Raw genomic sequence first — 27,248 nt, 5'->3', positions numbered from 1 at the left:
ACATGAGCCAGCCCAGGCCCCGCTACGTGGTAGACAGAGCCGCATACTCTCTCACCCTCTTCGACGATGAGTTTGAGAAGAAGGACCGGACGTATCCACTGGGAGAGAAACTTCAAAACACCTTCAGGTAACGTGGCCCAGGGCCTAGACTCCTCTTTCCTCTGCTCCCCACCAAAATCCTCCCTGAACCAAGGTGCAACTCCTGCACCAGTACCCCTAAGACAGGGCTTGGGGAAACCCTGGGGAGAGGAGCTTTGGAACCCTGAATTTAAGATCCTACAACCTCATCTGTACTGAGACCCCCATGGAGGATGGGGAGTAGGGGCAAGACCAGCAACAGCTTCAGAAGGGTGTAGGGCATCCCAACCCCGCATGCAGTCTCGCCACGTTCTCAGTCCACTCAAGTCTCTCTTGGGTTCTCAAGGGAGCAGTAGATGGACATGCTGCGCATGGGGTGGGGGGCGAGGAGCATCAGAGCCCCTACTTCAATGTCCTGCCCCCTCCTTATAAAGAAAAATCCGAAGCCGCCACTACCCCACATCCTGTATCCTCCAGGATGCTCCTTCCTTCTCCTGGCCCAGAGAATGCCCGAAGGTGGCTCCTACATTCCTGGGCTCTCCTAGAGGGTACCTACCAGCCCCCGGGCTCTTTCCACTCTCAGATCCCCGGAACTGTGCTGGTGGATGGTGAAATCTCGCCTCTAAGGAGGGGCTTCTCAAGATGATCCATACCCACACTCCTGAGCCCAAGGCCACCAGTGGCACCTTCCCCCTTCCCAGACTTCTGGCAGCCCTCACTCAGGCCTCACTGTGGGCTGGCTTGCGCTTCCTCGCTCCCCTGGAGAAACAGCTGATTCAGTGACCTGGATCGAGGTCACCGGCAACGGCTGAAGCGGAGATGCAGGTGGAACTGGTTCAGGCGGGGGAATCGCCTACTTGAGTCTTCACTAAGAGCTCTGGCCCAACCCTACTTCTCCGGGGAGGCTCCATCTCTGCGCGGGTACAGCCAAGGCCTTGGGTGCCCAGTGTCCAAGCACTGTCCCCACAGCTGTAATCTTCGAGACGGGTGGGCTCTGCCAGCCTTGGTGTCCAGAGTTTAAGTTTGGATTGTTTCTGTGCTGGAGAGATGAGAGTACCTGCTGTTGTCCTAAAAGATTAGGATGGTGAAAACTATAAAGAGATGTAGGGAACTAACAATTCCCATGAGGCTGGCACGAGAGCCTTGAACAGTGCCTGGCATCCAGAAGGTGCTCCAATAATTATTTGTTGAATGAATGAATCTATGTCTAGAAAGCTAATCCCTCTGTCCACTTCCCTCTTGGTCTCTGGAGCCTCTGTATAGGTGTTTAGCATCTGTTCCCACCTCTTCTCTCAGGCTTCAGATTGCTTTGCTCAACATGTGGCAGGCTTGCAAGTCAGGCTGGGCATGGACAAGCCCTCTGGTGGGTTCTTTTTTTGCCCCTAGCCAGCTCTCTATACACGAGTCCAGTTTTCTCTGCCACAGACAAACCTGAGAGAGTTCCTGCAGGGCTGGTTCTTTCTTAGGACAAGTCTTTAGAGATGCTGTAAGCTATTTACCACCAGTCCAACTCCCCATCCACGATCCAAGGAAAGGGAGAGGCACCCACCCACCCCAGAGGAGACCAGGGAGTCAGATGTCGATGGTGATGCCATTGCACAGAATGTGGGTTGGGATAGAAAATCTGCCCAGGCTTTACAGGGGACAAAGCACTGTCTGTGTTGATTTCAGTCTTGGGTGACATCCAGGGGACCCAGTGTTGCTATTGTTGAGCAATAGCAAAGAGCAAGAATTGGTGCTGGGCAGGAAAGGAGGCTTAATCAGAGCAGGCCAGTGAGTCACCAGATGGGCCCTGAGTATTTGAGTTCCCTCAACTGAGAAAAGAAAAGCAAATGCCTCCCACCCCTTCCAGTCATCAATCCACCATCTGTCACCCTTAATTGTGCAGGCCCTTGTTCCTACCGCTCCCAAGTTTCTCTGAAAGTACCTCTAGGTGTTCAACAAACAGGGAAGGGATCAACTCTCCCCACCCTGCGTTGACCAATGAACAGCTCCCCATTCTTCCCTCCACAGAGGATGAATTAACAGGGGAAAAACTCAGGCATCAAAGTCATCACACTTAACGGACGGTGGGTCAGCAGAGGTGCACCCTCAGGGACAATGGAGGCTTCCTGTTGGGGGAAGTTCTAAGAAAGATGGCAGCAGCCCCCACTTGGGCTGAGTTTCAGTACTAGCCCATCCTCTCACTTATCCATTCATTCATTTATTCAGCAAATATCTTCTAAGCACCCCAGTGTAATGCACAAGGTATCTAAAGACGAACAAGAGAGCCAGACTTCTCACCATGGTGGGGTTTGCTGTCTGGAGAGAGAGAGATGAAAAGCAAGTAATTACAGCACAGCGTGCACACAATGCTGTAGGAGCCCAGACAAGGGAGCTCGGGCCTGTGTTCAGTCAGACTGGAGGAAGGCCTTCTGAGATGGGGGCTGGATTTGACACCTTGGAAGGCTAAGCCACTGCAAAATCCACGCCTTTAAGCCAAGTCTTGTAGATTTCCCAGATGAGCAAACAAAGACCTCCAGCTAATGTCCAGGGCATGTCGATGACTCTCAAGGGAAAGTCCCTGCATTTTCTCCTCAGCATCCCCGCACACCACACTGTGGGGGTGCTCAATGAAGTTTGAATGAATGAGTGAATGAATGAAGGGATGACCAGGAACAGTATATTATAATCCCTCTCCGACTTGGAACGTCCAAGCTATATAGTGCTGACTGGAAACCTGCCCTCTTCCCCTCCAGATGTTCCTCAGCCAAGATCAAAACCGTGGTGTTTGGGCTATTCCCTGTGCTCTCCTGGCTTCCCAAGTACAAGATCAAAGACTACCTGGTCCCCGACCTGCTGGGAGGCCTCAGTGGTGGATGCATCCAGGTCCCACAAGGTGAGGGGGTCCCCTCAGGCATGCCTGTTCCTCTCCCTGCCCCCACCCTCTGTGACCACCATAACCCAACCATGCCCCTGAGCCTTCAGTCTCTTCATCCTCTGCAGGCATGGCATTTGCTCTGCTGGCCAACCTTCCTGCAGTCAACGGCCTCTACTCCTCCTTCTTCCCCCTCCTGACCTACTTCTTCCTGGGGGGCATACACCAGATGGTGCCAGGTAAGGCCTCTCCCCTCTCAGCAAGCAGGAGGACTTGGAAAACAAGGATAGGGGGTGTGGCAAAGGGAGTCTGGGTGATTTTCCATCTGCAGTCTCCTCTAGTTGGTGCTGGTTGGTCCTGGAGGGACTGTCACTGTGAGTGTCAGTCCCAGGTCCTCTGTGACCTTGGAGAAACCACTTAGCTTCCGCATGCTCAGTTAGCATTACCTGTTCAGTCTCCCTCCCTGGAATGTGGGGAAGACTTGGTGTAACAAGATATACCATATACCATAGAGTGCTAAACAGAGTGAGAAATTAAAGTCTAACTCCCAGGCCCGCCCCTGTAGGCCACTGCAGGGACATTTGGAGTCCTCTGGTGCTAAGTAAGAAGGAGAAAAGGGCCTGATCACAAGGCCTGTTTCTGGGTCAGGCTCTGCTTGCATTTCCAAGCTCATTTCCTCACATGTCCAATGAAATAAGATTAACAGTTGAGGTGAAAGCGCCCTGAAAAGTGTAGCTCGTGGTGAGATGTGAGTGGTGGGTGTTATGCTGGAGAGGAGGCTTGGAGGTGTGGGACTCCATCCCTGTGGGGGTCGGGAGCATTCCTGGGCCCCTTTCTGGTTTCCATGGGTGTGGTCCAAACCTCTGACTTCTGCTGGCTGGGTGGGCACTACAGGTACCTTTGCCGTTATCAGCATCCTGGTGGGTAACATCTGTCTGCAGCTGGCCCCAGAATCGAAATTCCGGGTCTTCAACAACGCCACCAATGAGAGCTATGTGGACACAGCGGCCATGGAGGCCGAGAGGCTGCACGTGTCGGCGACACTAGCCTGCCTGACTGCCATCATCCAGGTGAGGGGGTCGGCCCCATCTGCCAGGGCCCCACCTCAGGAGGGCATCAGCCTGCCCTGCCCCTACCTGAAAGAGCCAGTTTTGACGTTAAAGTTGATTTAGGGCTCTGCCTCCTCCCTCTTCCCCATTCCCAGGGCCACAAAAGACCTTGAAAAGTCAGAGTATCTCCTCACCTGCCTCCAGCATGTCCGTGAGACCAGCATCTACTCCCGATGAAACTGCCCTGAGTTAATGACTGTCTAAAGACTCACGGCCTCTCTCCGCTACCCTTTCCAGTGCCCAACTCTCTGCCAGCACTGTCTTCCAGTTTCTCTAACACCCCTGATTCCCCCTAGCTTCCTCTGCTCCAAGCCACAGCACCAGCTGTGACATAAATTGCGTTTCCACCACATGCAAAGGCTCTGCTGGGGGTTATGAAGGGAGACACGCAGGACAGCATGCAAGAGCAGGAAGTAACCTCAGAGGGCACCTTGCATCCATTCACTCATTCAGTTAATATTTTTTGGTTGTTTCACTGTGCCAGGAACTGGGCTAGGCCCTGGGGATAAAAGATAAGTAAGAAAGAGGCCCAGTTCTCCAGGAGCTCACAGCCCAGCAGAGGAAGTAGCCATGTCAGTAGATAAACTTGTAGGCAGTGAGATAAGCAACATAATAGAGCTATGTACAAACTGCTGTGGGAACACCAAAGAGAGAGTCAGGGCAGGCCTCTCCTCGAAGAAAGGAGGTGACCTTTGACCTGAGTCTTCAAGGATGAGTGGAAGTTGACCAGTAGCCAAGTGAACATGGCACAGAAGGACAGGCCGGGCAGAGGGAACGGCACCCCAAAACATTGAACCTGAGAGAGTGTGAACTGGCCAGGGAATGACAAGGCAAGGAGTTTGGTGTGGCTGGAGGCAGAGGGCCTTCAAGGTGGGCCAGAAAAGAGGCTGGAAAGGTAGGCAGGAGCCAGACAGTGATGTCTGAGGTCTGTCCCCTAAGCAGCAGCTTTGGGTCCAACTGGCAGTTTATAAGGCTCGTTCGGGCTACAGAGATGAAGGGTGGGAGACGGATTGGAATCAAGCCAGGAGACCTGTTGGGAGACTATGCAGAGGCCCAGACAAGAATGCTGAGGGCCTAGACCAGGGTGGCAGCGGTGGAGATGGGGGTGGACCTAAGGAACATTCTGCCAGGAACATTAACAGGGCTTGGTGATAGATTGGATGTGGGAGGTGAGGGAGGATGACTCCCAAGTTTTAGGTTGGCCAACTGGGTGGATGGTGGTGTCATCTACTGAGAAAGGAAACACTGGGGGAGGGCCAGGATCATTTTACAGATGAGGAAACTGAAGCCAGAGGGGTGGGGTGACAAAGAGGCCTGTGTCCCAAAGGGACTAAAGCTGTGCTGGCACAGTAAAGGGCAAGACACAGTCATGAAGGGCTCATTCCCCAGAGCTGCTGCATGGAACTCCAGACCTGGGTTTGGGTCAGGCAGGTGTGGGAGCTGCTGACCCTTCTTGGTCTCCCCTTTTCCCCCTCCTCTCAGATGGGCCTGGGCTTCGTACAGTTTGGCTTCGTGGCCATCTACCTCTCCGAGTCCTTCATCCGGGGCTTCATGACAGCCGCTGGCCTGCAGATCCTGATCTCGGTGCTCAAGTACATCTTTGGACTGACCATCCCCTCCTACGCAGGCCCAGGGTCCATCGTCTTTGTGAGTCTAGGAATGCACCCCTGCAAACGGGGATGGGCTCGAGCAGACACATGAGCAGAGTTTACTGTTTTAAGAAGTTGTGAGCTCCTCATTACCAGATGTTCTCAAGCAAGAGCTGGTTTAGAGAGGATTCCCAGGGGGTTCCCACTTTGGGAGGGAGAGTCAAACACATGACCTTGAGGGCTCACTGAGGTTCTCTGTGGTTAATCCCTGCAGAAAAGTAGATGTACGCTCTCCATCAGTTCCCCGATCCACACCTCCCTGCCTAGGAAGTCCTTCCTTATGTCTAATTTCCATCCCTCCTCCTTTAGCTTGAATTTTTTCTAGAGAAACAGAAAGGGAACCAGCATTTCCATACCGGCATGAGCTCCCAACGTGCCCTTTGGGAGAGGGTGGTGGAAGATGGGATGGTGTTCATGACCAGGGTCTGGAATCTGTTTTGGTATGCCTCCGTTAGCATCCATGACATCCCTTCACTGGGTCAGACACCCAGGGGTGGGGAGAGTGTGGGAAGAAGAGGTGGGAGCCCTGAGCATGATGCTCTCTCCCCAGACCTTCATTGACATTTGCAAAAACCTCCCCCACACCAACATCGCCTCGCTCATCTTCGCCCTCATCAGCGGTGCCTTCCTGATGCTGGTGAAGGAACTCAATGCTCGCTACATGCACAAGATCCGCTTCCCCATCCCTACAGAGATGATCGTGGTAAGGACCTTGCCAGGACTGGGCTATTGGGGGCCAGGCTGGAGAGGCCGTGAGGAAAGGAATCCAGCTCCAGCCAGGGCCAAGGGAGCCCCTACCCACCCTCACCGCCCTCCACTGGCAGCCAGTGGGGCAGGAAGTCAGGGTGAATCCACTCCATCCCCTGTGTATGGCTCCCACGCTTCTAGCTCCTCAGGTTGCTCCCCCTCAAGGAGGCAGGGGAGCGGGATTTGGGGTCCCTAGAGAAAAGGGAGGCTTGGGAGAGACCCTTGCCCTGGCCCCAGCTTAGAGCCAATCCCCATTCTCCACTTTGGGGCTTGCAGGTGGTGGTGGCAACAGCTATCTCCGGGAGCTATAAGATGCCCAAAAAGTATCACATGCAGATTGTGGGAGAGATCCAACACGGGTGAGTCCCAGTGGCCAGGAAACCTGGCCCCACCCCCACTGCACTCCGCACGAGGGCCTGAGCTCAGAGACGAGATAAGATGAACTCTAGGAAAGTGCATTCTAACTCGCTGGCACTGAGCAGATGTGAGTTATCACTATTAAGTGTTAAGAAGAAGAACCGCACAACCAGCCAGTGCTGGCTGTTTCATGAACAGTGAATCCTAACGGCCATGCTCCCCGCAAAAGTCTCATTCAGTAGATGCTGTTCAAGCGAAGCCTCTCTGATCAACCCTTTTCTGGCTCTTTGCCTTGTTATAAGGCACTGGATCTTTTTATGCATGTGGAAAGGAAGCCATTAGGATCAACACAATTCATTCAACATCCACTCTGTCACAGGTGCCACGCTGGGCCCTGGGAGGGTGGGCGCAGTGCAGGTGCCGCAGAGGTGGAGCTGCAGGGAGGGCTCACAGCACTGGGGGGCTGGGGCCTGGTGAGCAGAAAGAGTCCAGAATCTGGGCCTCAACAAATGAGGCCCTACTGCTTACTGGCTCCGTGACCTTGGATGTGTTAGGTTCTCTAAGCCCGTTTCCTGCTCTAACAACTGGAGGGACGGGAGCTGCCCTCGGCGTTGTACTGAAGATTCAGATTGGAAAGGGTAATTCATGGAAAGAGCTGGCACACAGTGGGGCCCGGCTGGTCTCCGTGCGTTGATGAAGGACTTAGTGTCCTCCCTCTCCTCACGCCCTTGGACCCTGCCTCCTTTCTGGCTCCTCGGCAGGTTCCCCACTCCCGTGTTGCCTGTGGTTTCTCAGTGGAAGGATATGATTGGCACAGCCTTCTCTCTGGCCATCGTGGGCTACGTCATCAACCTGGCTATGGGCCGGACCCTGGCCAGCAAGCACGGCTATGATGTGGATTCCAACCAGGTAGGTCCGGCTGCTCCCGGCAGGGCTGATCAAGATGGGCCAGGGCCCAGAGAGGCCTGGCAAGAGAAGTCCTGGGGCTCTTTGGGCTGAGGTGAGGCAGGCTGCAGGCCAGTGGGGAGGGGGTCTCTGACCCCAAGAGCTGACGTCTGCTTGATTGGGTGTGTATGGCTCTATAGCAATAGGGCCACTCTCAGTCCTAGGCCCAAGGTCCAGCTTGTATGGCCAACTATGTGTGGTCCGTACCCTGCTGCCCCAAGCCCCACACCTCCAGTTTCCAGTCCTGCCCCTGTCCCCACAGGAGATGATTGCCCTGGGCTGCAGCAACTTCTTTGGCTCCTTCTTTAAAATCCATGTCATTTGCTGTGCTCTTTCCGTCACTCTGGCTGTGGATGGAGCTGGAGGAAAATCCCAGGTGAGTGCTGTCCCGGGAGAGTTGGGGACGGGTGGGAGGGTAGCAGAACAATTGCCCCAGGGAAGCCCAGGCACCCGCAAGCCAGGCCAGCTGCCTGTCCAAACATCCCCCTCTCCCTAGTCGCCCCTCCGCCAAGGGCATCTATTGGAAATAAATCAAGGGCAGGAATTTCGTACCCACTCCCTATTCCCAAGTCTTTCTCTGACTAGGTGGCGAGCCTGTGCGTGTCTCTGGTGGTGATGATCACCATGCTGGTCCTGGGGTCCTATCTGTATGCCCTCCCCAAGGTAAGAACCCCACGGGAGAACAGAGGCCAGTGAGACTCCAGTAAACAATCTTAAAGTGTACTTTAAGTACACTTTAAAGTGGTACCAGGTAAAGAGCTCGGTAGCACTTTACAGATTATAAAGTGCCATCATTGTCCCCTTTGTCCTGATCACAACCTGAGAAATAGACAACACAGGTTTTATTCTCCCCATTTTACAGGTGAGGGAAACTGAGGCTGAGAGACTTAAGTGATCTGCCTGTGGTGACACAGCTCACCAGTGCAGGGCTGGTCTCAAACTCCAGCCTTCTGACCTCAGAGTTGATTTCCCAATCAGTGTTTACAGCTAGAAGGGCTCCAGGCACAGGCCGTCTGGGGACGAGGGAAGAGAGAAGGGCAAAGATGGGGCCAGGATGGGCCCATAGCTCGAGCACCTGTGCTCTCCAGACCTAAGACTGAGTGCAGAGATGCAGGGCTCTACCATGGGAGGGGTTCTGGGGCTCCAGCTGTGTCCTGCCAGGCCCCAGGGTCAGGTGTCTGTAGGAAGGGCAGGAAGAAGGGGACATCACAGGTAACAAGGAACAATGTTCTGCTTCTTTAGTCTGTGCTAGGAGCCCTGATAGCTGTCAACCTCAAGAACTCCCTCAAGCAACTTGCCGACCCCTACTACTTGTGGAGGAAGAGCAAGCTGGACTGTGTAGGTATTGGGCGGCCTCTGGGCACCCCGCTGTGCCCCTGCCCCTGCTCCAACCCCGCAGCCCTGTCAGTTCTATCCGTGATCCCTCTGGTTGGCTGCTCCCTCATTAGCATAGCTGAGTGTTAAGAGCCCAGGTTTAGGAGTGAGACATCCTTTGTTCAAATCCTAACTCAGACGTTCACTGGCTTTGTGGCCAACAGCAAGTCCCTTAACCTCTCTGAGTCTCAGCTTCCTCGTCTGTGAAATGGGTATTCTACACTCTCAGCCCCCAGGGATGCTTACGAGCGAGAAATGAGATAATGTAAGTAAGGAGCACAGTGTCTGAATTGCATCTTGTGTTCAATAAAACTTAGCTATTATTATTTCTACGATTTATAGTTCCAAAAAAAGCAAAAAGAAATAGTTTTAAAAAACGAAAAGCACTAGAACATACAGCCAGTGGCCCAGGGTCTTGAGCAAGTTCCCAGACTTCTCTGGAGTTCTATTTCCTCATCTGTAATGGAGGTGATGGTCGTGGCTGCGTCACACACTGGTTCTGAGGATTAAATGAGATCATAATGGGAAAGCACTGTGGAACCATAAAGCACTCAGCAAATACGACTTATTGCTGTTCTCAGTCACATTGCCACCACATTGTCCAGTGGACGACAGTAATGAGGCTACTGTGTTCTGACGACACTGCACTATCCCTACTCAAGCCCCACCAGGGCCTATGACAGAGGATTTGCTAACCTCCTTTCAAGATGATGAAACCAAGGCTCAGAGAGGTTAAGAACCTTGTCAAAAGCCACAGAGGTAGTAAGTGGTATGGTCAGCATTGGAAATCCCAAGCCTTAGACTGCAAACCTCTGGGCTGTACTGTCTCCTAGGGGAGGAGGCTCACCCGCGTGATTCAGGAAGGAAATCCTTAAAGCCAGAGAAGTGAGTGGTCCCTCGGGGTCCCCCAGTGAGTGAGCAATGAGGATAGGCAGAAAAATGATGACCCACTCCCCATCCCAAGGATCTGCTTTTACCACATCCCAACGATCCCCCCACCATGACAATAGTCCCTGATATTACACAATGCTTTGGGATTCCATCTGATCTTCAGAGTTCTCTATAGGAATGTAGGCAGACTTATTTCCTTTAGAGGAATTTGGGGGACTCTAAAGGACCATAGGGTGCAACTATCAAAACTACATCCAAGGGGCCGGCCTGGAGGCGTAGAGGTTAAGTTCGCACGCTGCACTTCGGCAGCCCGGGGTTCAGGGGTTCAAATCCCGGGACCTATGCACCGCTCGTCAAGCCACACTGTGGTGGCGTCCCACATGTAAAAATGGAGGAAGATGGGCACAGATGTTAGCTCAGGGCTAATCTTCCTCAGCCAAAGAAGAGGAAGTTTGGCAACGGATGTTAGCCCAGTGCCAATCCGCCTCACCACAAAAAAAAAAAAAAAAAACTACATCCAATCCTGCCCCTACCCACACAATCAGGCTGCAGGCCATCAGGCCAGGAAGCACCACCCAGCCCGTGGCAGGCTTCCACAGCTTACTAGTAGACGAGAAAGGGAACTGCTGATCACCTGTTGGGTGCCCACCACTAGGCTGGGAGCTTCCGTTCCATAGCTCTTTCTTCCCGTCAGGAAGCAGGTATGAGCCGTCCTCCTTTGTGTATTGGGCGACTCGGGCTCGCACAGCTAGTAAGGAGGAGAAGGAAACTGGGAACCCGGGCCTAACTGACCCGAGACTCATGCTCTATTGTTACGCCGTTGCCCCCATGCATGCTGGGGTTGTCTGCTAAAAACCCAACAAGATCAGGGAGCCACACTCAATCTAGAAGAAATGAGCAAGTGTAACCAAACACAAATACATAAAACAGTGCAAAAATACCATGAAAAGGGAAGGGCAGGTCTGAGGTTATGCTGGCAGAGAATGGCCTTGGCTAATCCAGGAAGACTTCCCAAAAGAGGCAGTTTTCTCCCCAGGCCTGCTTTGACATCTCTCTCTTCACAGTGTATCTGGGTGGTGAGCTTCCTCTCCTCCTTCTTCCTGAGCCTGCCATATGGTGTGGCAGTGGGTGTCGCCTTCTCCATCCTGGTTGTGGTCTTCCAGACCCAGTTGTAAGTAACAGCCCCTCTCCTCAAGGTACAGCAGTGGGGCCTCTGGCCCAGCCTGTCAAGGGCTCCCATGCTGAGGCCTGGCCCAGCCCTCCATGCCCTGCTGCCTTTTGGGCCTGGCACTGGAGGTGCTACCTGGCCTGAGGAGAGCCCAACCTAGCCAGGACTCATGGGCTCAGGCTGGGCTGTCTGACTTCCCATATTTTTCAAACCCCAAAGAGAGCCATCATAGTCTTGGGGGGCTGGGGGGGTCAGAGAAAGTAGGGGAAGAGCAGGTGGGTTTGACTCAGCGTCCCTCCAAAGGCACTGCCAGACCCAGACCAAATGGGACTCCACCCCAGGGGAATACCAGGACATAGGACAGATGCTGTGTTCTTCCTATAAAAAGATCAGACAGTACAGGCCGGTGGGGCCCGAGGAAGGGGTTCGGGCCAGGGCAGGAAGGACACTGAATATTCAGGAAACCCTGTCTTCTCTTCTTGAGAACTCAGAACCAGGAAGCGGTAACTTCAGGGTCACTTAAGCTTGTCACCTTGGGTACCCCCACGTCTTCTCTCCCCTGAGTCCTGATCTGGGAGTCACGTCAAGGGCCTGCCTGTCATCGCTCTGGCTATAGCCCAGGCACAGGCCACCAAGCACAGTCTCCAGTGCAGAAAGACAAACACAATGAGCCCGGGGGTGTGGAAGCAACCCTCTCCTGCCCTGCCTCTGCCCTGGCCCCCAACCCCGGCATTGCCCCAGGCCCACTTGCTGTTAGCATTCGCTTACATTTTTCTTTCCTTCTTCATCCAGTCGAAACGGCTACACTTTGGCCCAGGTCGTGGACACTGACATTTATGTGAATCCCAAGACCTACAACAGGGTGCGTAACCCAAGCGTAAGACTTCCCAGTTTTGCCCGTCCCCACCCCAAGGAGAAGAGGGTTAGAAAAAAAAGCCAATAAAGACATTTCTGCTACCTGAGCTCAGTCTCCCCATCACAGGCCCAGGAAATCAAGGGGATCAAGATAGTCACTTACTGCTCCCCTCTCTACTTCGCCAACTCTGAGATCTTCAGGCAAAAGGTCATTGCCAAGGTAAGACCTAGTCCTCTGGTGACCAGAGGGGCTGGACAGAGAATGGCCAGAAGATGAAAGAAAGGGGGCTGGGAGCCAAGAGCAGGCCGCCTCCAAAGAGGGTGGAGGTCAAGATTGCTGTTGGCTTTCTTCCTGCAGACAGGTGTGGACCCCCAGAAAGTGTTGCTTGCTAAGCAAAAATACCTCAAGAGGCAGGAGAAGGGGAGAAGGATGCCCACACAACAGAGGAAGTCTCTATTCATGAAAACTAAGGTGAACTGAGGCTAGGAACAGCCCACGTCCTCTCGCCTGCCCTCTCTAATTCTTCCCCCTGGCACCCCACCTGCCAGCACCCTTCAAGACAAAGACATAAAGTCTCTGTGGCCATTGCCTGGTGGCCACTGGGTGTTCTTCTCCTTGGGTGAGGGGCTGTCAGCTCCCGGGGTAACCAAGGAACTCCCATGATCCCCTATTTTCTGGCTAAGATAGGATATGGCCCATGGACTTATAGACAACCCTAGAAGGGGAGCAGCAGTGAATTTCCTGGGGTACCCAGCCAACCCAGAGCAGCAAGGTGGAGGTGGTGTGGGAGTTCTGAGGAAAAGCAGGCAGGCCCAGACAAATGCAAAAAGGAGCCCAGTTGTTTCCAATGGGGCTTCCTGGCAGCAGAGTGGGCTGAAGCTTCAGTGCCTCTCTTGGAAGGGTCCTCCAACCTTGCCTGGGTTGTGGGAGACCAGGCACGCAGGCCCTGCCTCAGGAAGGGCCTTTGGGAGATGCCTCTCCCATGGGGGTTTTGGGGCTTGTATTCACCGTGACCGAGTTCAGTTATTCTCCTCCACCTGCATGCGCCTTGCCCCTGCCTCAGCCACAGCAAAGTCTGATTCAGTTTGATGATCCCTGACTGCCCCTCACCCCCACCCTCCAGACTGTCTCCCTGCAGGAGCTCCAGCAGGACTTTGAGAACGCCTTCCCAACCGACCCCAACAACAACCAGACGCCTGCTAACGGCGCCAGTGTGTCCTACATCACCTTCAGCCCTGACAGTTCCCCAGCTGCCCATTGTGAGCCACCGGCCTCTGCTGAGATCCCCGTTGAACCCAGTGACGTGCTGGCCGGCGTCCCACCCTTTGTCACCTTCCACACCCTCATCCTCGACATGAGTGGGGTCAGCTTTGTGGACTTGATGGGTATCAAAGCCCTGGCCAAGGTGAGGCCCTTGGGCAGAGGGAGTGCCTCGCACCCTCACCCCTGCTCTCCCACACTCTCTTTCCTTGGAGTTTTCACAAGGTGAGGGAGGAAGCTTGCGAAGGACGCTAACGGCTCCTGAGAACCCTCCTTCCCCTAGACCTGGCCAGGAAAGGATACTCTCTGCACAGCAGGCCCAGACAGCATAAGACAATGCGTGGCTGGAGAGGGACACCAGAGCTCCAGGCCCCGCTGCTCCACCCGGCCCTAGCACTCCTCTCTAGCCACCCAAGTTCCCTCTCAGGCCACCAGGAACCCACTCCAGGGGCCTCTGAGTAGAGTCCAGCTTGGCCCTGGTTCATGGTCTGCTGTTCCTTCTCATGCTCACCCAGACACTCTAGGGTCAGCCAGCTCCAGCCAGCTGAGGAGAGAAGAAATAACATTAGTGCCCCACGTCCTCAGACCAAACAGGCAGCCCACGGGATACCCGGAATAAATGTATTCAACTGATAACTTTTCAGCAGCCACATCTGATGGCAGGGACTCAGCAAGCTGCAGAGCTGGCTCAGATGGAGACAGCCCAGGGACACTGAGGGGAACAGAGAGCACACAGGCTGACATCACCATCAGCCAGGAGCACAGAAGGCTCCACCTCCAAGCGGGGGGCTCAGCCTGCTTCCCTAGCCCGGACCTGGAGTCCAGGTGGGCCTGAAGTCCTAGCATCTCCGGGCCTCGGTCCTCCCCTCCAGCTTCCGCCTAAAGCCATAGTCAGGAAAGTGGTGGAGTCTGGGAATCTAAGCTGCGAGAAGAAAAGTCCTGGCCCCATAAGAAGGGGCCACGGTGGCTTTAAGTGCCCGCCTCTCTGGCAAAGCCCCATTTCCGCCCGCTTTCCATAGAAGCCGTCAGCCAACACACTCCAGGAAGAAGTGGTGTGCTTTGCTGCTATTTTTATCTTGGGCTGCCAGGGCTCTCAGGAGTGCTTATTTGTTTGGCTTCCCCTCTGAAGTGCATTTTGTGAGTCACTTTTGAGACCCACTCAGAACATTCCTTTCTTTTTCTCTCCCTACCCCGACACCCTCCCCAACACTTCTAGCTGAGTTCCACCTATGGGAAGATCGGTGTGAAGGTCTTCTTGGTGAACATTCATGGTAAGAGACCGAGGACATTCAGGGACTGAAAGGGGTGGGGTGGGAACAGGTTGGTGGGACGCTGAATAGAGAGGGGGCGGAAACGAGAGCATCCAAACACTCTCCTGACTATCGCCTGCTCAGAAGAGCTGCAGGCACGAGTCAGAAAAGACTGGGCCAGACTATGTGAACATCTAGGGGTCTCAGTAACAGAGTGGGGGATAGTGGAGCTAAGAAAGGACAGCCAGGATCCTAATTTGCCCCACCACTAATTTGCCATGTATCCTAGGCCAAGTCACTTTATCTGTCTAGGGACCAATTGCCACCTGTGTGAGGTGAGGAGGTTGACTAGATGAATTTGGGGATCTTCTCCAAATCTGAAAGTCCATGAATAAGCATAAAGCACATACATACCATAATTATCCAGGGAACATATGGATACACAGTTTTATATGCAGGCAACCTCCAATGGGCACATATACACAGCCCCAAGGACATGTCCACACAGCAGGGAACTTTCACATCGTCAACACATATGTAGAGTGCAGTGGACACACAGCAAGCGCACACAGACACACAAGAGAACATGAAGGGGTACGTACTCACACGCCCACTTCCCATAGAGGGTCAGAGCCCTTCCAGTGGCCCTGCCCAACTTCAGAACCGGCCTGAGCACGTCCCAGGCTCTGTGGAGGCCCCGCTCTAGGAGAGTCTGCAATGGCAATGACCTGCTGTGCATGTGGTCCAGAGCGCAAATCAGAGGCTTCCTCCCACCCTCACTGGATGTTCCTCGGGAAATCATCTCTAGGATTTGGTAGGAGTGAGGGCTCTGCCACACATTGGAGGTTGCAGGCAAAGTCTAGGTAAACAAGAGAAAGGATGGACCCTCAGGGGACAGAACTGGCAGCAGCCTCCTCATGGACGTTTTAGCCTTTCCCGCTCGAATAGCCACAAAGTACCAACTCCCTGAATCAAACTGCTTCCTTCTGCCCTGGGTTGAAGGTTCAGCATCCTCAAGCTCATGTTGCCCTCTGCTGTCCAGAACTGATATTGCAAGGCCAGTGCCAAGGCCAGCCCTCTACCCTCTCTACCATCCTCCCCTACCCCAGCTCCAACCACAATGGCCGTTATCTTTCTGAAGGTGATCTTTCCCTCCTTCCAGCCCAGGTGTACAACGACATCAGCCATGGAGGTGTCTTTGAAGATGGGTGTCTAGCACGCAACCACGTCTTTCCCAGCATACACGATGCAGTCCTCTTTGCCCAAGCCAATGCCAGAGAAGTGGCCCCAGGACGTGACTTTCGAGGGGTAAGGTCCCTGTCCCTGGGGAATCCTAGGCCCCAGGGCACTGAAATAGCAGGACCAGGGGGCATTAGAAAGAACACAGGAGAAGGTTTGGGTTCCAATGCCAATTCTGTCATTTAACTTTTCTGAATCTCAGTTTCCTTATCTGTAGATGGGTACCCTAAACTAACACTACCTACCTCATAGGGTTTTTCTTTTATTTTTGTTGTAGGATTAACTGATAATTATATCTCTTATGAAAGTGCTTTGTATATTGTAAAATCTTTTATTTTTTTCATAATAGTTTTTTTTTTTTTTTTTTTTTTTTTGGTGAGGAAGATCAGCCCTGAGCTAACATCCATGCCAATCCTCCTCTTTTTGCTGAGGAAGACTGGCCCTGGGCTAACATCTGTGCCCATCTTCCTCCACTTTATATGGGACACCACCACAGCATGGCTTGACAAGCGGTGCGTCGGTGCGCGCCGGGGATCTGAACCCGGGCCGCCAGCAGCAGAGCGCGCACACTTAACCGCTACACCATGGGGCCCGCCCCTGTAAAATCTTTTATTAATATTCATTTCCAGATCACACAAACACTCAAAGCTCATTAAGTTGTGCCCAGTATTCTGGCATTGCTCACCCCCTCCTGCTCCTTCACTCTTTCTAGAAGAGGCTTTGGGGAAGGGCGGCGAGTGAGCCTGCCCGTTTTAATTTAGCAGAGCTTGGAGATTTCAGGCCGGTGATGGATGAAGAGGCTGGATCCAAGTTTTGTCTCAGCTCCTTGACATTTAGTTTACTAGCTCAGTAAGTGGTATGCAAATGAGCTACAAATAACACTGTCTAGGGCTTCAGAAAGCAGGGGAGGCAGCAAGAGCCCACCCCACTGGTGTCCCTGCCCAGGCCTCCCCAGCCACCCCCTACCTCCCAGGGTCCCCTCCGAGCTCAGCCTCTGCCCTTGGCCTCCCAAGACTCTGTGCCCCAGCCCTCGACAAAAACCTCCTCTGCCCTCTGTGGGTCATAAGAAAGGCTTTTCTGGCCCTAGAGCAACCATTTGCTCTTTGCTTTAAGAGACTGATGAAGGTGAAGCCATCTGTTCTAAGCGCTGGAAGCCTGCCCAGGAAAACATGGGGCCTTGGCGCCCGCCCTCCACAGTTGAAGGGAAACTGTGCAGGAGCAACGGCCTTTCTGGCTCCATGAACCGTGTCCACAGAGCAAAGACAGGGAGATTCTGGAAGAATCCTCTCATTTGTTATTGCACAAATAATGTCCAGTTATTACCATTTATATATTTAAAATAATTCATATTATACATTTACATATTACAGAATATCTTCATATATATGAATTACACACACACACACTTTTTCAACAGCATGCTGAGGTAGAAAGCCAGCAAAATGAATTTGACTATCCTACTTTTACAGGAAACAGATTCCCCCAGAAGGGAAATGGATTCCTTGAGGTCAGGCAGCTAGCCAATCATCCTTGTAAGCTAGGTAAACCTTCCCTGCCTCTAAAACACCCGCAAAGGAGGGCAGGCCCGCTGCACACCTGTCTGCTGTGGGCAGACCACAGCTGTGCTATATTTTGTGAGGCAGGGAAGAGAGAGGAGGGGATGGAAGGGGCCAGAGGGCAACTTATGCATCAGAACACATGGTGCCCACCCAGAGCCTGCCATTTGCACCAGACTCGGTCATTCTGTCATGGAGCTCATTCTGCACGGGTTTCCCCCCTTCTAGGCTCCAGTGGACCCTGAGCTCTCTTTGTACGATTCGGAGGAGGAGAGCTCCAGCTACTGGGACTTAGAGCAGGTGAGCCGTGGGGGAGGTGAGGAGGGGGAGGAAGAGACCCTCTCAAATCCAGGGTGTTCACCAGGCTCTCTCACCTCCAAGCCGGAGCAGTCACCTTGAAGGAAGGCAACGTTTCTTTCTCATCTTTCTTTTAATAGCAGATCTTAATTCTTCTCATTCCCTGAAAGGCATCGTTGGGGAAGGGAGAGACACTGGACCAGATCCTAGAGAACATTAGAACATCTATTCTTAACTCTCCAACGCATGAGCCATGTGACCTTGGGCAAGCCACATAACACCACCGGGCCCCAGTTTTTATCATTGTAAAGTAAGGGGAATATGGCTCATACCGTCCCCTCTACCTCACAAGATTAGCAGAGGTTCATTTGTTCTTTCATTAATTCAGCAGATATTTATGGACTGCCTACTACTCGCCTGACACAGGGTAGTAGACATACAACAGTGAGCAAAACAAAGACCCATGCCCTTAGGAAGCATGTTCTGGGAGAGTCAGAGGAGTTCCAGGGGTACAAATTCTAGGAGTAGGAATATTATTGCATGTGGACAGGCCTTAAGAGCTAAGAGATATGTGGATGCGAAGTGTTGCTATCCCCACAAGGCCCTCTGGTCCTGACGTGGAAAGTAGCCCTACCCCAATGCCATGAATTAAAAGAAGCCAGATGACTAGGCTTAGAGAAATGTGACTTTGGGTCTATTTGAAGTAACATCTCACTTTGTGCCTCTTCCCATTCTTTTCGGGCTGAGTTCCATGGTCCTCTGAACATGCCTCTGTGAGTGCTGATGGCATGCGGGAGACATTAGGAAATAGAGCCAGAGGCACAGAGATTTGGCAGACTGATTTCTATGCCCCCATGGAATTTGCAGCACATTCCAAAAAACTTGGATAGGACCAAAATAGCTTATCAGAGCAAGATAGGACTTTAGAGCTTATCTGATCTCAACCCTCATTTTATCTAATGAAGAAAGTGAATGTACAAAGTGGGGGTGGGGGACACATGTGAAGGTCACATAGCACACCGGAGGTGAGTCAAAGTTAGATTCCAGGCATCTTCTCTTGTCACTTCTGTACCAGTTCACCTCTTAGGCTGACCCTGCCTCTCCCCTGTTCACAAACACACACACACACACACACACACACACACACACACTCATGATGCCTATTTCTGGCCGGGGGTTCCTAGTTCGCCTTGTGGTTGCAGCCACTCTGAACCCAACGGTCTAATGCTCTCCCCTCCAATCTCCTTTCCCGCCTACGGCCCTGCAGGAGATGTTCGGGAGCATGTTCCATGCAGAAACCCTGACTGCCCTGTGAGGGGCCAGCCGGCTCCCACGCTACCTGCAGAGCCCTGGCACCTGGAACTTCCATGAAGGACGAGCCTGGGATCACGGGGAATGGTGGGTAGAGGAGAGCACCTCCACCAGGACTTCAGTCCCCCTCTATCCTCCTCCCTCTCCTCCTCTCTCCTTCCCCATCCTCCCTCCTGGCATCTCTAGAGTGGGCCAAGCTCAGCAGCAGGGAGAGCCACCTCTCCACCATTCTGAGGACCCTCATGGCCCTGGCCAGCAACGAGCAAGCCTCCTGCTCACTCCACCACACCCACCCATGCCGGGCCCGTGCAGCTGGGCCCCCCCGACTGCTGGACTTTAAGAGTGAGCCAAGAACGGAAGGGAAAGTACGATTGTGCCGGCCTAGAGCGGAAGCTTCGAAAGTGTCCGTGGGCTTGCATGGCTTTGTGTCAGATGGTGTCAAGGTGTCACAGGATACAGGCATGAACTCGCTTAGGACTCTTTGGCTTGCCCTCTCCGGCTGCCCCAACTCTGTCCCTGGCAGCTCTGTACCCCTGGGACCATGCACTCCCCACAACCCAGAAATCTCTGTCTTGGTAACTGTGCCCCCTTCCTCCTCATCTCAAGGCTGCCAAGACCTCACTGCTATTCCGCACATCAGATTCTAGCCTAGGGAGTGGCCAGGGCCCTCAAGGTCGCCAGAGCTACCTCCCAGGGGCAACCCAACAAGGTAGTCGCCCCAATGTCCCGCAACATTATCACTCCCCCTGCCCTCAGGGGCTGCTCCTTTCCACTTGAGACTGGGTAGGAACCTAAAAGGAACAGGGGGGTAGCTGGCAGAATCCTCTGGCAACCTGGCAACAGATACCAGTTTTTCTGCACAAAAGCTTTTAGGAATCCCTCTTTGTACCAGAGAATTGGGGGGGGGGGGGCGTGCTATGCCAACCCAGGGCAAACTGGTGGGCCCTGGGCCCTGATAGTCCCCCTGACCTCAGAAGTGCCTCCCCAACTTGGGAAATCTGCCTTGTCCTTCTTCACTTGCCAAAGAACCAAAGATTTTAACTCTCCCTTATCAGCTTGGGGCCTGAATCTTTCAGCTAGACAAGAGAGGAAGTGCCCCAAGGACCAGCTGCAACCCCCAACTAGGTGCAGACTGTGGTGAAGGGCTGATCCAGATGGGGTCTTCCTCCTCAGGGACTCCTTAACAAACTCAGGAGCTGAGGCCATCTCCTTCTAGGAAAGATGAGAAGAGGGGTTAAGTTCTCCATGTATATAAATAAGGAGGTAACTAGAGGGACCCCATTGTCGACTTGAAAATAAAGAGGTTCCATGTGCAAGAGTTTGGGAAATTTTCATGGAAGTGCACAGAAAACCTTCTAGCCTCTGCCTACTGCTTCCACCCAGCTCCTTCAACTTAACGACCCCTGCCCAACAGGTTGGGCTGGCCCAGCCTGGAAAAATGTCCCAATTCCTAACTTCAGCCTGACCTGCATTGTGTGTCTGTAGGTTGAGTGAGCTGGTCAGCTAGCAAGTCTTCTTAGAGTTAAAGGAGCAGATGTGGCAAAGAGCCAACAGATTCTTGGCCTACGAGTATTGCTTCTCTGTGAATTTGTTATGCCATCTGGCTGCTAATGGAACTCAAAACTTGGGAGGCAGAAGACAATGTTATCTGGGATTCACCATGCCCAGCACCTGAAGTGCCAAATTCCAGGAGGACAAGAACATTAGCCAATGACAACTCACCCTCCCCTACTCCACCTCCTTCAAAGTCCAGTTCAGGCCCAGGAGATAGGGGAAGGTCACAGAGCCCCGATATCCCAAGTCAGAGGTCCCCTTTGAACCAAGTGTCTAGAACCCTTGAGGACTTGAAAAAGTGACCACTAATCCCCAGACCAGCGCCAGACCTAAAGGGGATTGCTGACTCACAGTGGCCTGGAGCTGGGGCTCAAGGAGGGATCCTGCAACATGTCCAAGGGTATAAGTACTCACAGATTGAAGGTAAGATTGAAAACACATGTGGTGGGGGCAGACATTAAAGAAAACTTCACTGTTGGAATATTTTGGAAAGATCACAAACATAGGCTATTCTCTGGACATGATTGAGGCGGGAAAGTAGGGCAAGGTAATGAAGTAATCCAGAATTTCAATACTTTTGAATGTTCTCAGTGATACTGACCTGTGATGACGTGGTTCCCAGGGAAGACTGGGACTCTTGAGATATTTGTGTAATTTATTTAATTTAAATGCCATTCTCCTTTTGTTCATTTTGGTAATAAAGTGGTTTTGAAATGTGAACAAATGCATGTGTTTGGGTGGTTTGACAGAGAGGCAAAACAAGTCACCCCTAGGAAAAGCAGGCCTTACTTTGCACTGTCCTGGGGGGAAGCAACAAGGAGCTGAGACTCCTCCGTGAGTCTCCCAGCTTCTCTCCAGGTTCTGGTTTTCCGCTCCTGGGAGTGAAGAAACTTCCATGATCCAGCTGAAGAGCAGGGACTGGGGAGAGAAGACTGAATAAGGGATCCACATACTCAGGACCAGTTCCCAGGGCCAACTCTGTGATTTCTGTGGCTATCAGGGAAGTTGAAGTCCCATCATCGCTTCTGTATACCTTTCACATGCCAATTCTTCAACATGCATGAGATGTCTGTTAAAGGCCAATCCCATCAATACTCAGCAAAGCTTTCAGAATCCTTAGTTTGGGAGCACACAATCTAATCCCACCTCTCCCTCCCCCATTTATGAGACAATGCAAGGAGCGTAAGGCCACAGGACTCAAGTGTCCAATAAGCTAGATTGACTCCCAATTTTGTTTACTAACAGTAGGAAATGGAAGGAAATAAGAGAAATCGCATAAAAACAGAGCAAAGGCATGAAGGAAACAGAAATATGACAAGATGGAAAGAGATGACGGGCTAGAGATAAGACAAAGCAAAGAGGGAAGGGAGATGAATGGCCAGCAGGATATAGGTACATAGGAACAAAGAGATTGGGAGAGCTGGAAAAGGGAGAAAGAGGTGAAGGAGGAGGAGGACTTATGCAAAATAAACTAATCTTGCTTTATCCTGCTATTCAGCTGCCCTGCAAGATCTGAGTAAATTAGCAATTAGCATCACTCCTATTTGAATTTATTATACGTATATTTTATGATGCTATTTTAGCCTGAATCCCCCTGGATGCAGAACCTGAGACACAAGCAGGTATTTGGGAAATGATCCCAGGGAGCAGGAGTGAAAGGCAGGAGACGTGAAACAGCGGGAGAGGGAAAGCCAACACAAGAAAAAGTTACTGAGGTAGCCACTGTGGAGGGCACTGGGGCTCTGCCCTGCTGGGCCTTCACAGGAGCCCTGTGAAATGCATCTCCAACTGTCCTGGAGAAGCATTTAACCATCACTCCCATCTTCCATTGATCAAGGGTGATTCCTTGTGTACTAACTCCGCAACAATTACAGGTTACATGGATATGAGTGCAGAGCAGTTCCCAAGGTGTCCCATGCTGTGGCATCAGGGAAGCCACCCAGGACCGGAAGAAAGAGGCATGCACAGCTCCAGGGAGGGCCCAGCAGGTAGGTAAGACTGCTCAGAACTGCCACCCTGACAGAGGCTTAGTAGGGGAGTTTTGAGTGGCACACATGCAGCATCTAAATTAGATGTATTTCTTTAACTTCTCATCTTTAAAAGCTATGTTTATCTTTAGTTGTAAAACTACAACGTGGCTCTAGCAGCCTTTAGGGGTAAGTGTTGAAACATCTATAAGATGGCCATCTCACCGTTCTAAACTGGAATGGAGTACTTTTAAGACTGTGAATTCTTAAACATGGTCTCTAATACCATTCTTTATTTAAAGTAACCAGGGCTCCTCAGTGAAATGGCTGATTCCAGGGCCAGGGCAGGGTGGGGACACAATCAGTCTGGAACAATATTTTATGCCAGAAAGCCAAGAATTGCTCAAAATAATGATGGAGGCATATCACAAGGTCACAGCAACCAGGTTGAAGCAGCTTCTACTAGCCAAATGTGGGACAATCTGAGCATCAAATTAATTAAATACAGTGATGAATTTTAAACCATTGAAAACAAGAATTGAGTCCATACCAATGATGATAGATAGAGATATACAGATAGACATAGATAGATATCTGATAGATAGATAGATAGATAGATAGATAGAATTATAGAGGCTTTGTAGTATTTTTTAATATCTGAGAGAGTTAGTCTCCACTTAGAACATTTTTATGATACAGTTTTCTTATTCAAGGATATGGTAATCCTTTCCATTTGTTTAAGTCTCCTTTTGATAATCAAAGTAGCATTTCCTCATATAGATCTTACGTATTTCTCAAGTTATTTTTTATCTTTTTTATTGCCATTATAAATAGAATTTTTTCTTTCATCATATTTTCTAACTGGCTGTTGTTTGCGTGTATAAAGGCTATTGATTTCTGTAAATTAATTTGTACCCAGATTACTCACTGAATTCTCTTACAGAACTAATAGTTTTGTAGTAGTTTTCCAGTTGATTATTTCAGGTTTGCCAGATACACATCTTATGTTTTCAAATAATTATAATTTTACCTCCTTTTCAAATTTTCTACCTCTAATCTCTTTCTCCTGTTTAGCACTTAGTACTCTCTCCTTGATTAGTACTTGCAAAACAATGTTAAATAATACTGGTGATAGTAGACATTCTTTCTTTTCTTTTCTTGTTCCTAACTTTAATGCAAATGTTTCTACTTTTTCTTCTTAAACATGATTCTGGCTTTAGCATTGGAAAAATATATTTTATCATTTTAATACTTTTATCAAGAATAGATGTAGCAAGATCAACGTCTGGCATAAGAGTATAAGGAGTTCCACTGACCAGCTCCCCAGTGAAACTAGTGACAATGATTAAAAAAAAACTTTAAATCTCTAAAAATTGTCCTAAAGGCAAATAGCAAGTGAAGAAACATTCAAGAAAATCTGTGAAAATTCAGTTTTAAAAGGTGAGAATCTGTGATATCTGAACCAAGACCACTCCCTCCCTCCTCCTTCCCAACTCAGCAAGGCAAAGACTCTGCTCCAGACTTCCAAGAATACAAGGCTCTCTCTCCCCTGACTTCTCAGTCAGAGGACATTCTTCCCAGGAAGAATAGGACTTCAGTATTTGTCATCCTGCCCCAGCTACCTTTTGTTAAGGCTGAGTGGGGGCTTCCTTCTCCCCTCATTCTCAACTTTTATAATGGAGGTTGTAATGTGGGTGCAGTGTGCTGAGAACACTGGGATCCCAATCACTCTTGCCCCAGTGTGTGAGGCAGTGGTTCCCCAGGAGGACAGGCAAGCCAAGAGGACCTCAGGTTGCTGACCCCCCCACACCAAGTGCTGAGCTCCTAGAATAGACAAGCTTGCCATTGTCCCTACCTCCAGGTCCAGAGCTCTGGCTCAGAGATTTTGCCTCCCAGAAGAAGAAGGCCGTAAAATAGATAAAATAGATAGCTCTTAATTTCTTCCCAAAGGAAATGACTTAATCTGCGAAAGGGCATGGAGAAGCTCAAGCCCAAGGGTACTCTCAAGAACAATGGAGGTTGTGGTAAAAGTCAATTGGGAGGAGATTTGTGGATTGTGAATGTAACAAAGATACAGCCTAGACTGTAGGCTGGCTAGTTTGCAGGAGAAAACCACACATTGAAGGAGTCTTCCCACAGTCAGAACAAATATCAAACACTGAACTCAGAAACTATTCCTTCAAAGGAGCTGCAATATGATTGGATTAGTTTGTACAGCAATTTATGCCCAGGGCATTATTGAAAACAGTAGAACTATCAGCCAGCAATTAGTAGAATTTAACAGCTGGGTGTGGTCAAGGAAAAAGAGGAAGAGAACCCAACCAACACCACTGTCATCCAGGGTGACTGTGGGCATACCCCAAACTGCCTCCTTGAGGAGCAACATCAGGGGTTTAACTCTGTGGGGGAGAAATAGGCTTCATTAAAATGATCCGTCCAGTCACTAAACAAATAAACAAGCCAAAAACAATAACAAGCCCAAGGGGGAGGGAAAGGAACCAGTAGCCAGAGTTGCTACAATATGTTATCTAAAATGTGCAGTTTCCAACAAAAAAAATTATGAGGCATGTAAAAAAAAAGAAAGTATGATCAATACACTAGACAAAAAGCAGGCAACAGAGTCTGTCTGTGAGAGCAACCAAATGTCAGATTTAACAGAAAAAGATTTCAAAGTAGCCATTATAAATATGTTCACAAAACTGAAAGAAAGCATGATTAAAGAAGTAAAGGAAGGTATGATGACAATGTTGCATCAAATAGAGAATATCAATAAAAAGATAGAAATTATTTTTTTTAAATGGAAATTCTAGGGGGCAGCCTGGTGGCGTAGTGGTTAAGTTCACATGCTCTGCTTTGGTGGCCTGGGGTTTTCAGGTCCAGATTCAGGGTGCAGACCTATGCACCACTTACCAAGCCATGTTGTGGCAGGTGTCCCACATATAAAGCAGAGGAAGATGGGTACGGATGTTAGCCCAGGGCCAATCTTCCTCAGCAAAAGGAGGAGGATTGGCAACAGATGTTAGCTCAGGGCTAATCTTGCTCACCAAAAATAAGTAAGTAAATAAAGGAAATTCTGGAGTTGAAATGTTTAACAGAAATTTTTAAAAATTCACCAGAAGGGCTCAACAGTAGATTTGAACTGGCAGAAGAAAGAATTGGTGTACCTGAGGATGGATTGATAGAGATTATGCAAACCAAAGAACAGAGAGAAAAAGAATGAAGAAAAATGAACAGAGCCTTGGAGAAATGTAGGACACTATTAAGCACAACAACATAGGCATAAAGGGAGTACCAGAAGGAAAGGAGAGAGAAAAAGAAGCAGAAAATGTACTCAAAGAAATAATGGCTAAAAACGTCCCAAATTTACTGAAAAGCAATTATCTACACATCCAAGAAGCTCAGTGAACTCCAAGTAGGATAAATACAAAGAGATCCAGAAACGGACACATCATAGTAAAAATGCTGAAAGTCAAAGACAAAGAGAAAACCTTGAAAGCAGCAAGAGAAAAATTGACTCATCACTTGCAAGGGAACCACAATAAAATTAACTGCTGATTTCTCAGCAGAAACAATAGAAAGCAGTGGATAACATATTAAAAGTGCCAAAGAAAAAACTGTCAACCAAGAAATCTATAACCAGCAAAGTTATCTTTAAAAATGAAGGTAGGGGGGAGAAGTCAAGATGGTGGCGTAGGCAGACTCTGAACTCACCTCCTCCCGCAGACACAGCCAATTTACAACTACTCGTGGAAAAATTACCCCTGAGACAGAACTGAAAACTGGATAAGAGGAACTCCTGCAACAAAGGACAATCCTAATTGAGGTGGAAGAGGCAGAAACTCCCTTCTGGAGAGAAAAAATGCCGCCTTCACAAGCCGCCAGGTTCATGGCCACCCAGGAGCAGCCCACAGGTACGCAGCCCTCCCTGGAGGCACGGGGCCCTGAGCTGGGGAGCGCCCCCGCTGTGGGCATTTTGTGGACCCAGCACAATCGAGACCAGCGGCATAATATCTGACTTTGCCTGCTACTAAAACATTGGGGAGTACCCCCAGAAAACCTGGTTCACAAAGAAATTAAAACCAGCTCTTAAAGGGCTGGCGCGCAAACTCACCCGTTTCAGAAAGCATCCTAAAATCACCAGAAAGAAAGGTGCATAGTGCTTTGGTGAAAAGAGACTCACCTGATAGGCCCTGAGTGCATCTCGGTGAGAGGTGAGACCTCTCCAGGGACTGGGACATTGGCAGCGGCCATTGTTGTGGCCTGGTGTGGGCGTGCTGACACAGACACCATTGGAGTTCTCCCTGGGGCCTGCTAGCCCAGGTCTGCCCCACCCACTAGAGTACGGATTTAATCCGGCTCAGCCAGGGCGTGGAGCCTACCCTAGAGACTGGCCCCACCCAACAACAAGCCCTCAGGCAACTTGTGGGCCTGCATAGATTGGTGACTGGATTCTCTGCAGCCTGGCAACTGAGCCCACTTCAGTGGGGCAGAGCGTACACAAGGAGCAGGTGGAGAGTGTGGGGCAGTGGTGGAGTGTGTGGGGCTCCCGCCATGGAGAGACTGGGTCCGCGTCGGGAGGTCAGGGCGCACACACGGGGCAGGACTGTGTTGACTGTGTGTGTGGACCTGTGGGCGGCAGGGCTTGTCAGCTGCAGAAGACTTGTGCTTCTCAAAGACCCACATAGGGGGTTTGCTCCACCTTCCAAAGTCTGAAACAATTGGGTGCTCCCGTGCCTGAGGCCAGCCCCACCCAGCTGCAATCCTCAGAGAGCTGATAAGAGAC

General features: G+C 50.9%; 1 protein-coding gene and 1 long non-coding RNA gene across 2 annotated transcripts; one reads left to right on the top strand and one right to left on the bottom strand.

Annotated features, from left to right (window-relative positions):
* SLC26A9 (solute carrier family 26 member 9) lies at window positions 1-18,948 on the top strand. The gene is made up of 20 exons (XM_004425109.3): window positions 1-127; window positions 2,817-2,956; window positions 3,064-3,174; window positions 3,830-4,005; window positions 5,527-5,691; window positions 6,244-6,396; window positions 6,717-6,799; window positions 7,559-7,706; window positions 8,005-8,118; window positions 8,328-8,405; window positions 8,985-9,080; window positions 11,072-11,178; window positions 11,968-12,037; window positions 12,158-12,250; window positions 12,389-12,502; window positions 13,155-13,436; window positions 14,508-14,562; window positions 15,704-15,849; window positions 17,565-17,636; window positions 18,901-18,948. Exons 1-20 carry the CDS (start codon window positions 3-5, stop codon window positions 18,946-18,948), a joined length of 2,376 nt encoding a protein of 791 aa, XP_004425166.3. The 5' UTR covers window positions 1-2.
* Window positions 17,802-26,790, bottom strand: LOC147917718 (uncharacterized). Its single transcript, XR_015548755.1, has 3 exons — window positions 26,646-26,790; window positions 21,288-21,416; window positions 17,802-17,839 (listed from the first exon to the last, which is right to left on the bottom strand). It is a non-coding gene; the product is annotated as an uncharacterized LOC147917718 (long non-coding RNA).
* Between the last annotated feature and the right edge of the window lie 458 nt (window positions 26,791-27,248).

Source organism: Ceratotherium simum, chromosome 2 (assembly GCF_057802395.1).
Source record: "Ceratotherium simum simum isolate JZ-2026a chromosome 2, ASM5780239v1, whole genome shotgun sequence".
Taxonomy (NCBI): domain Eukaryota; kingdom Metazoa; phylum Chordata; class Mammalia; order Perissodactyla; family Rhinocerotidae; genus Ceratotherium; species Ceratotherium simum.
Note: the sequence above shows the minus strand (reverse complement) of the source record. Positions and strands in the feature narration are given on the sequence as shown.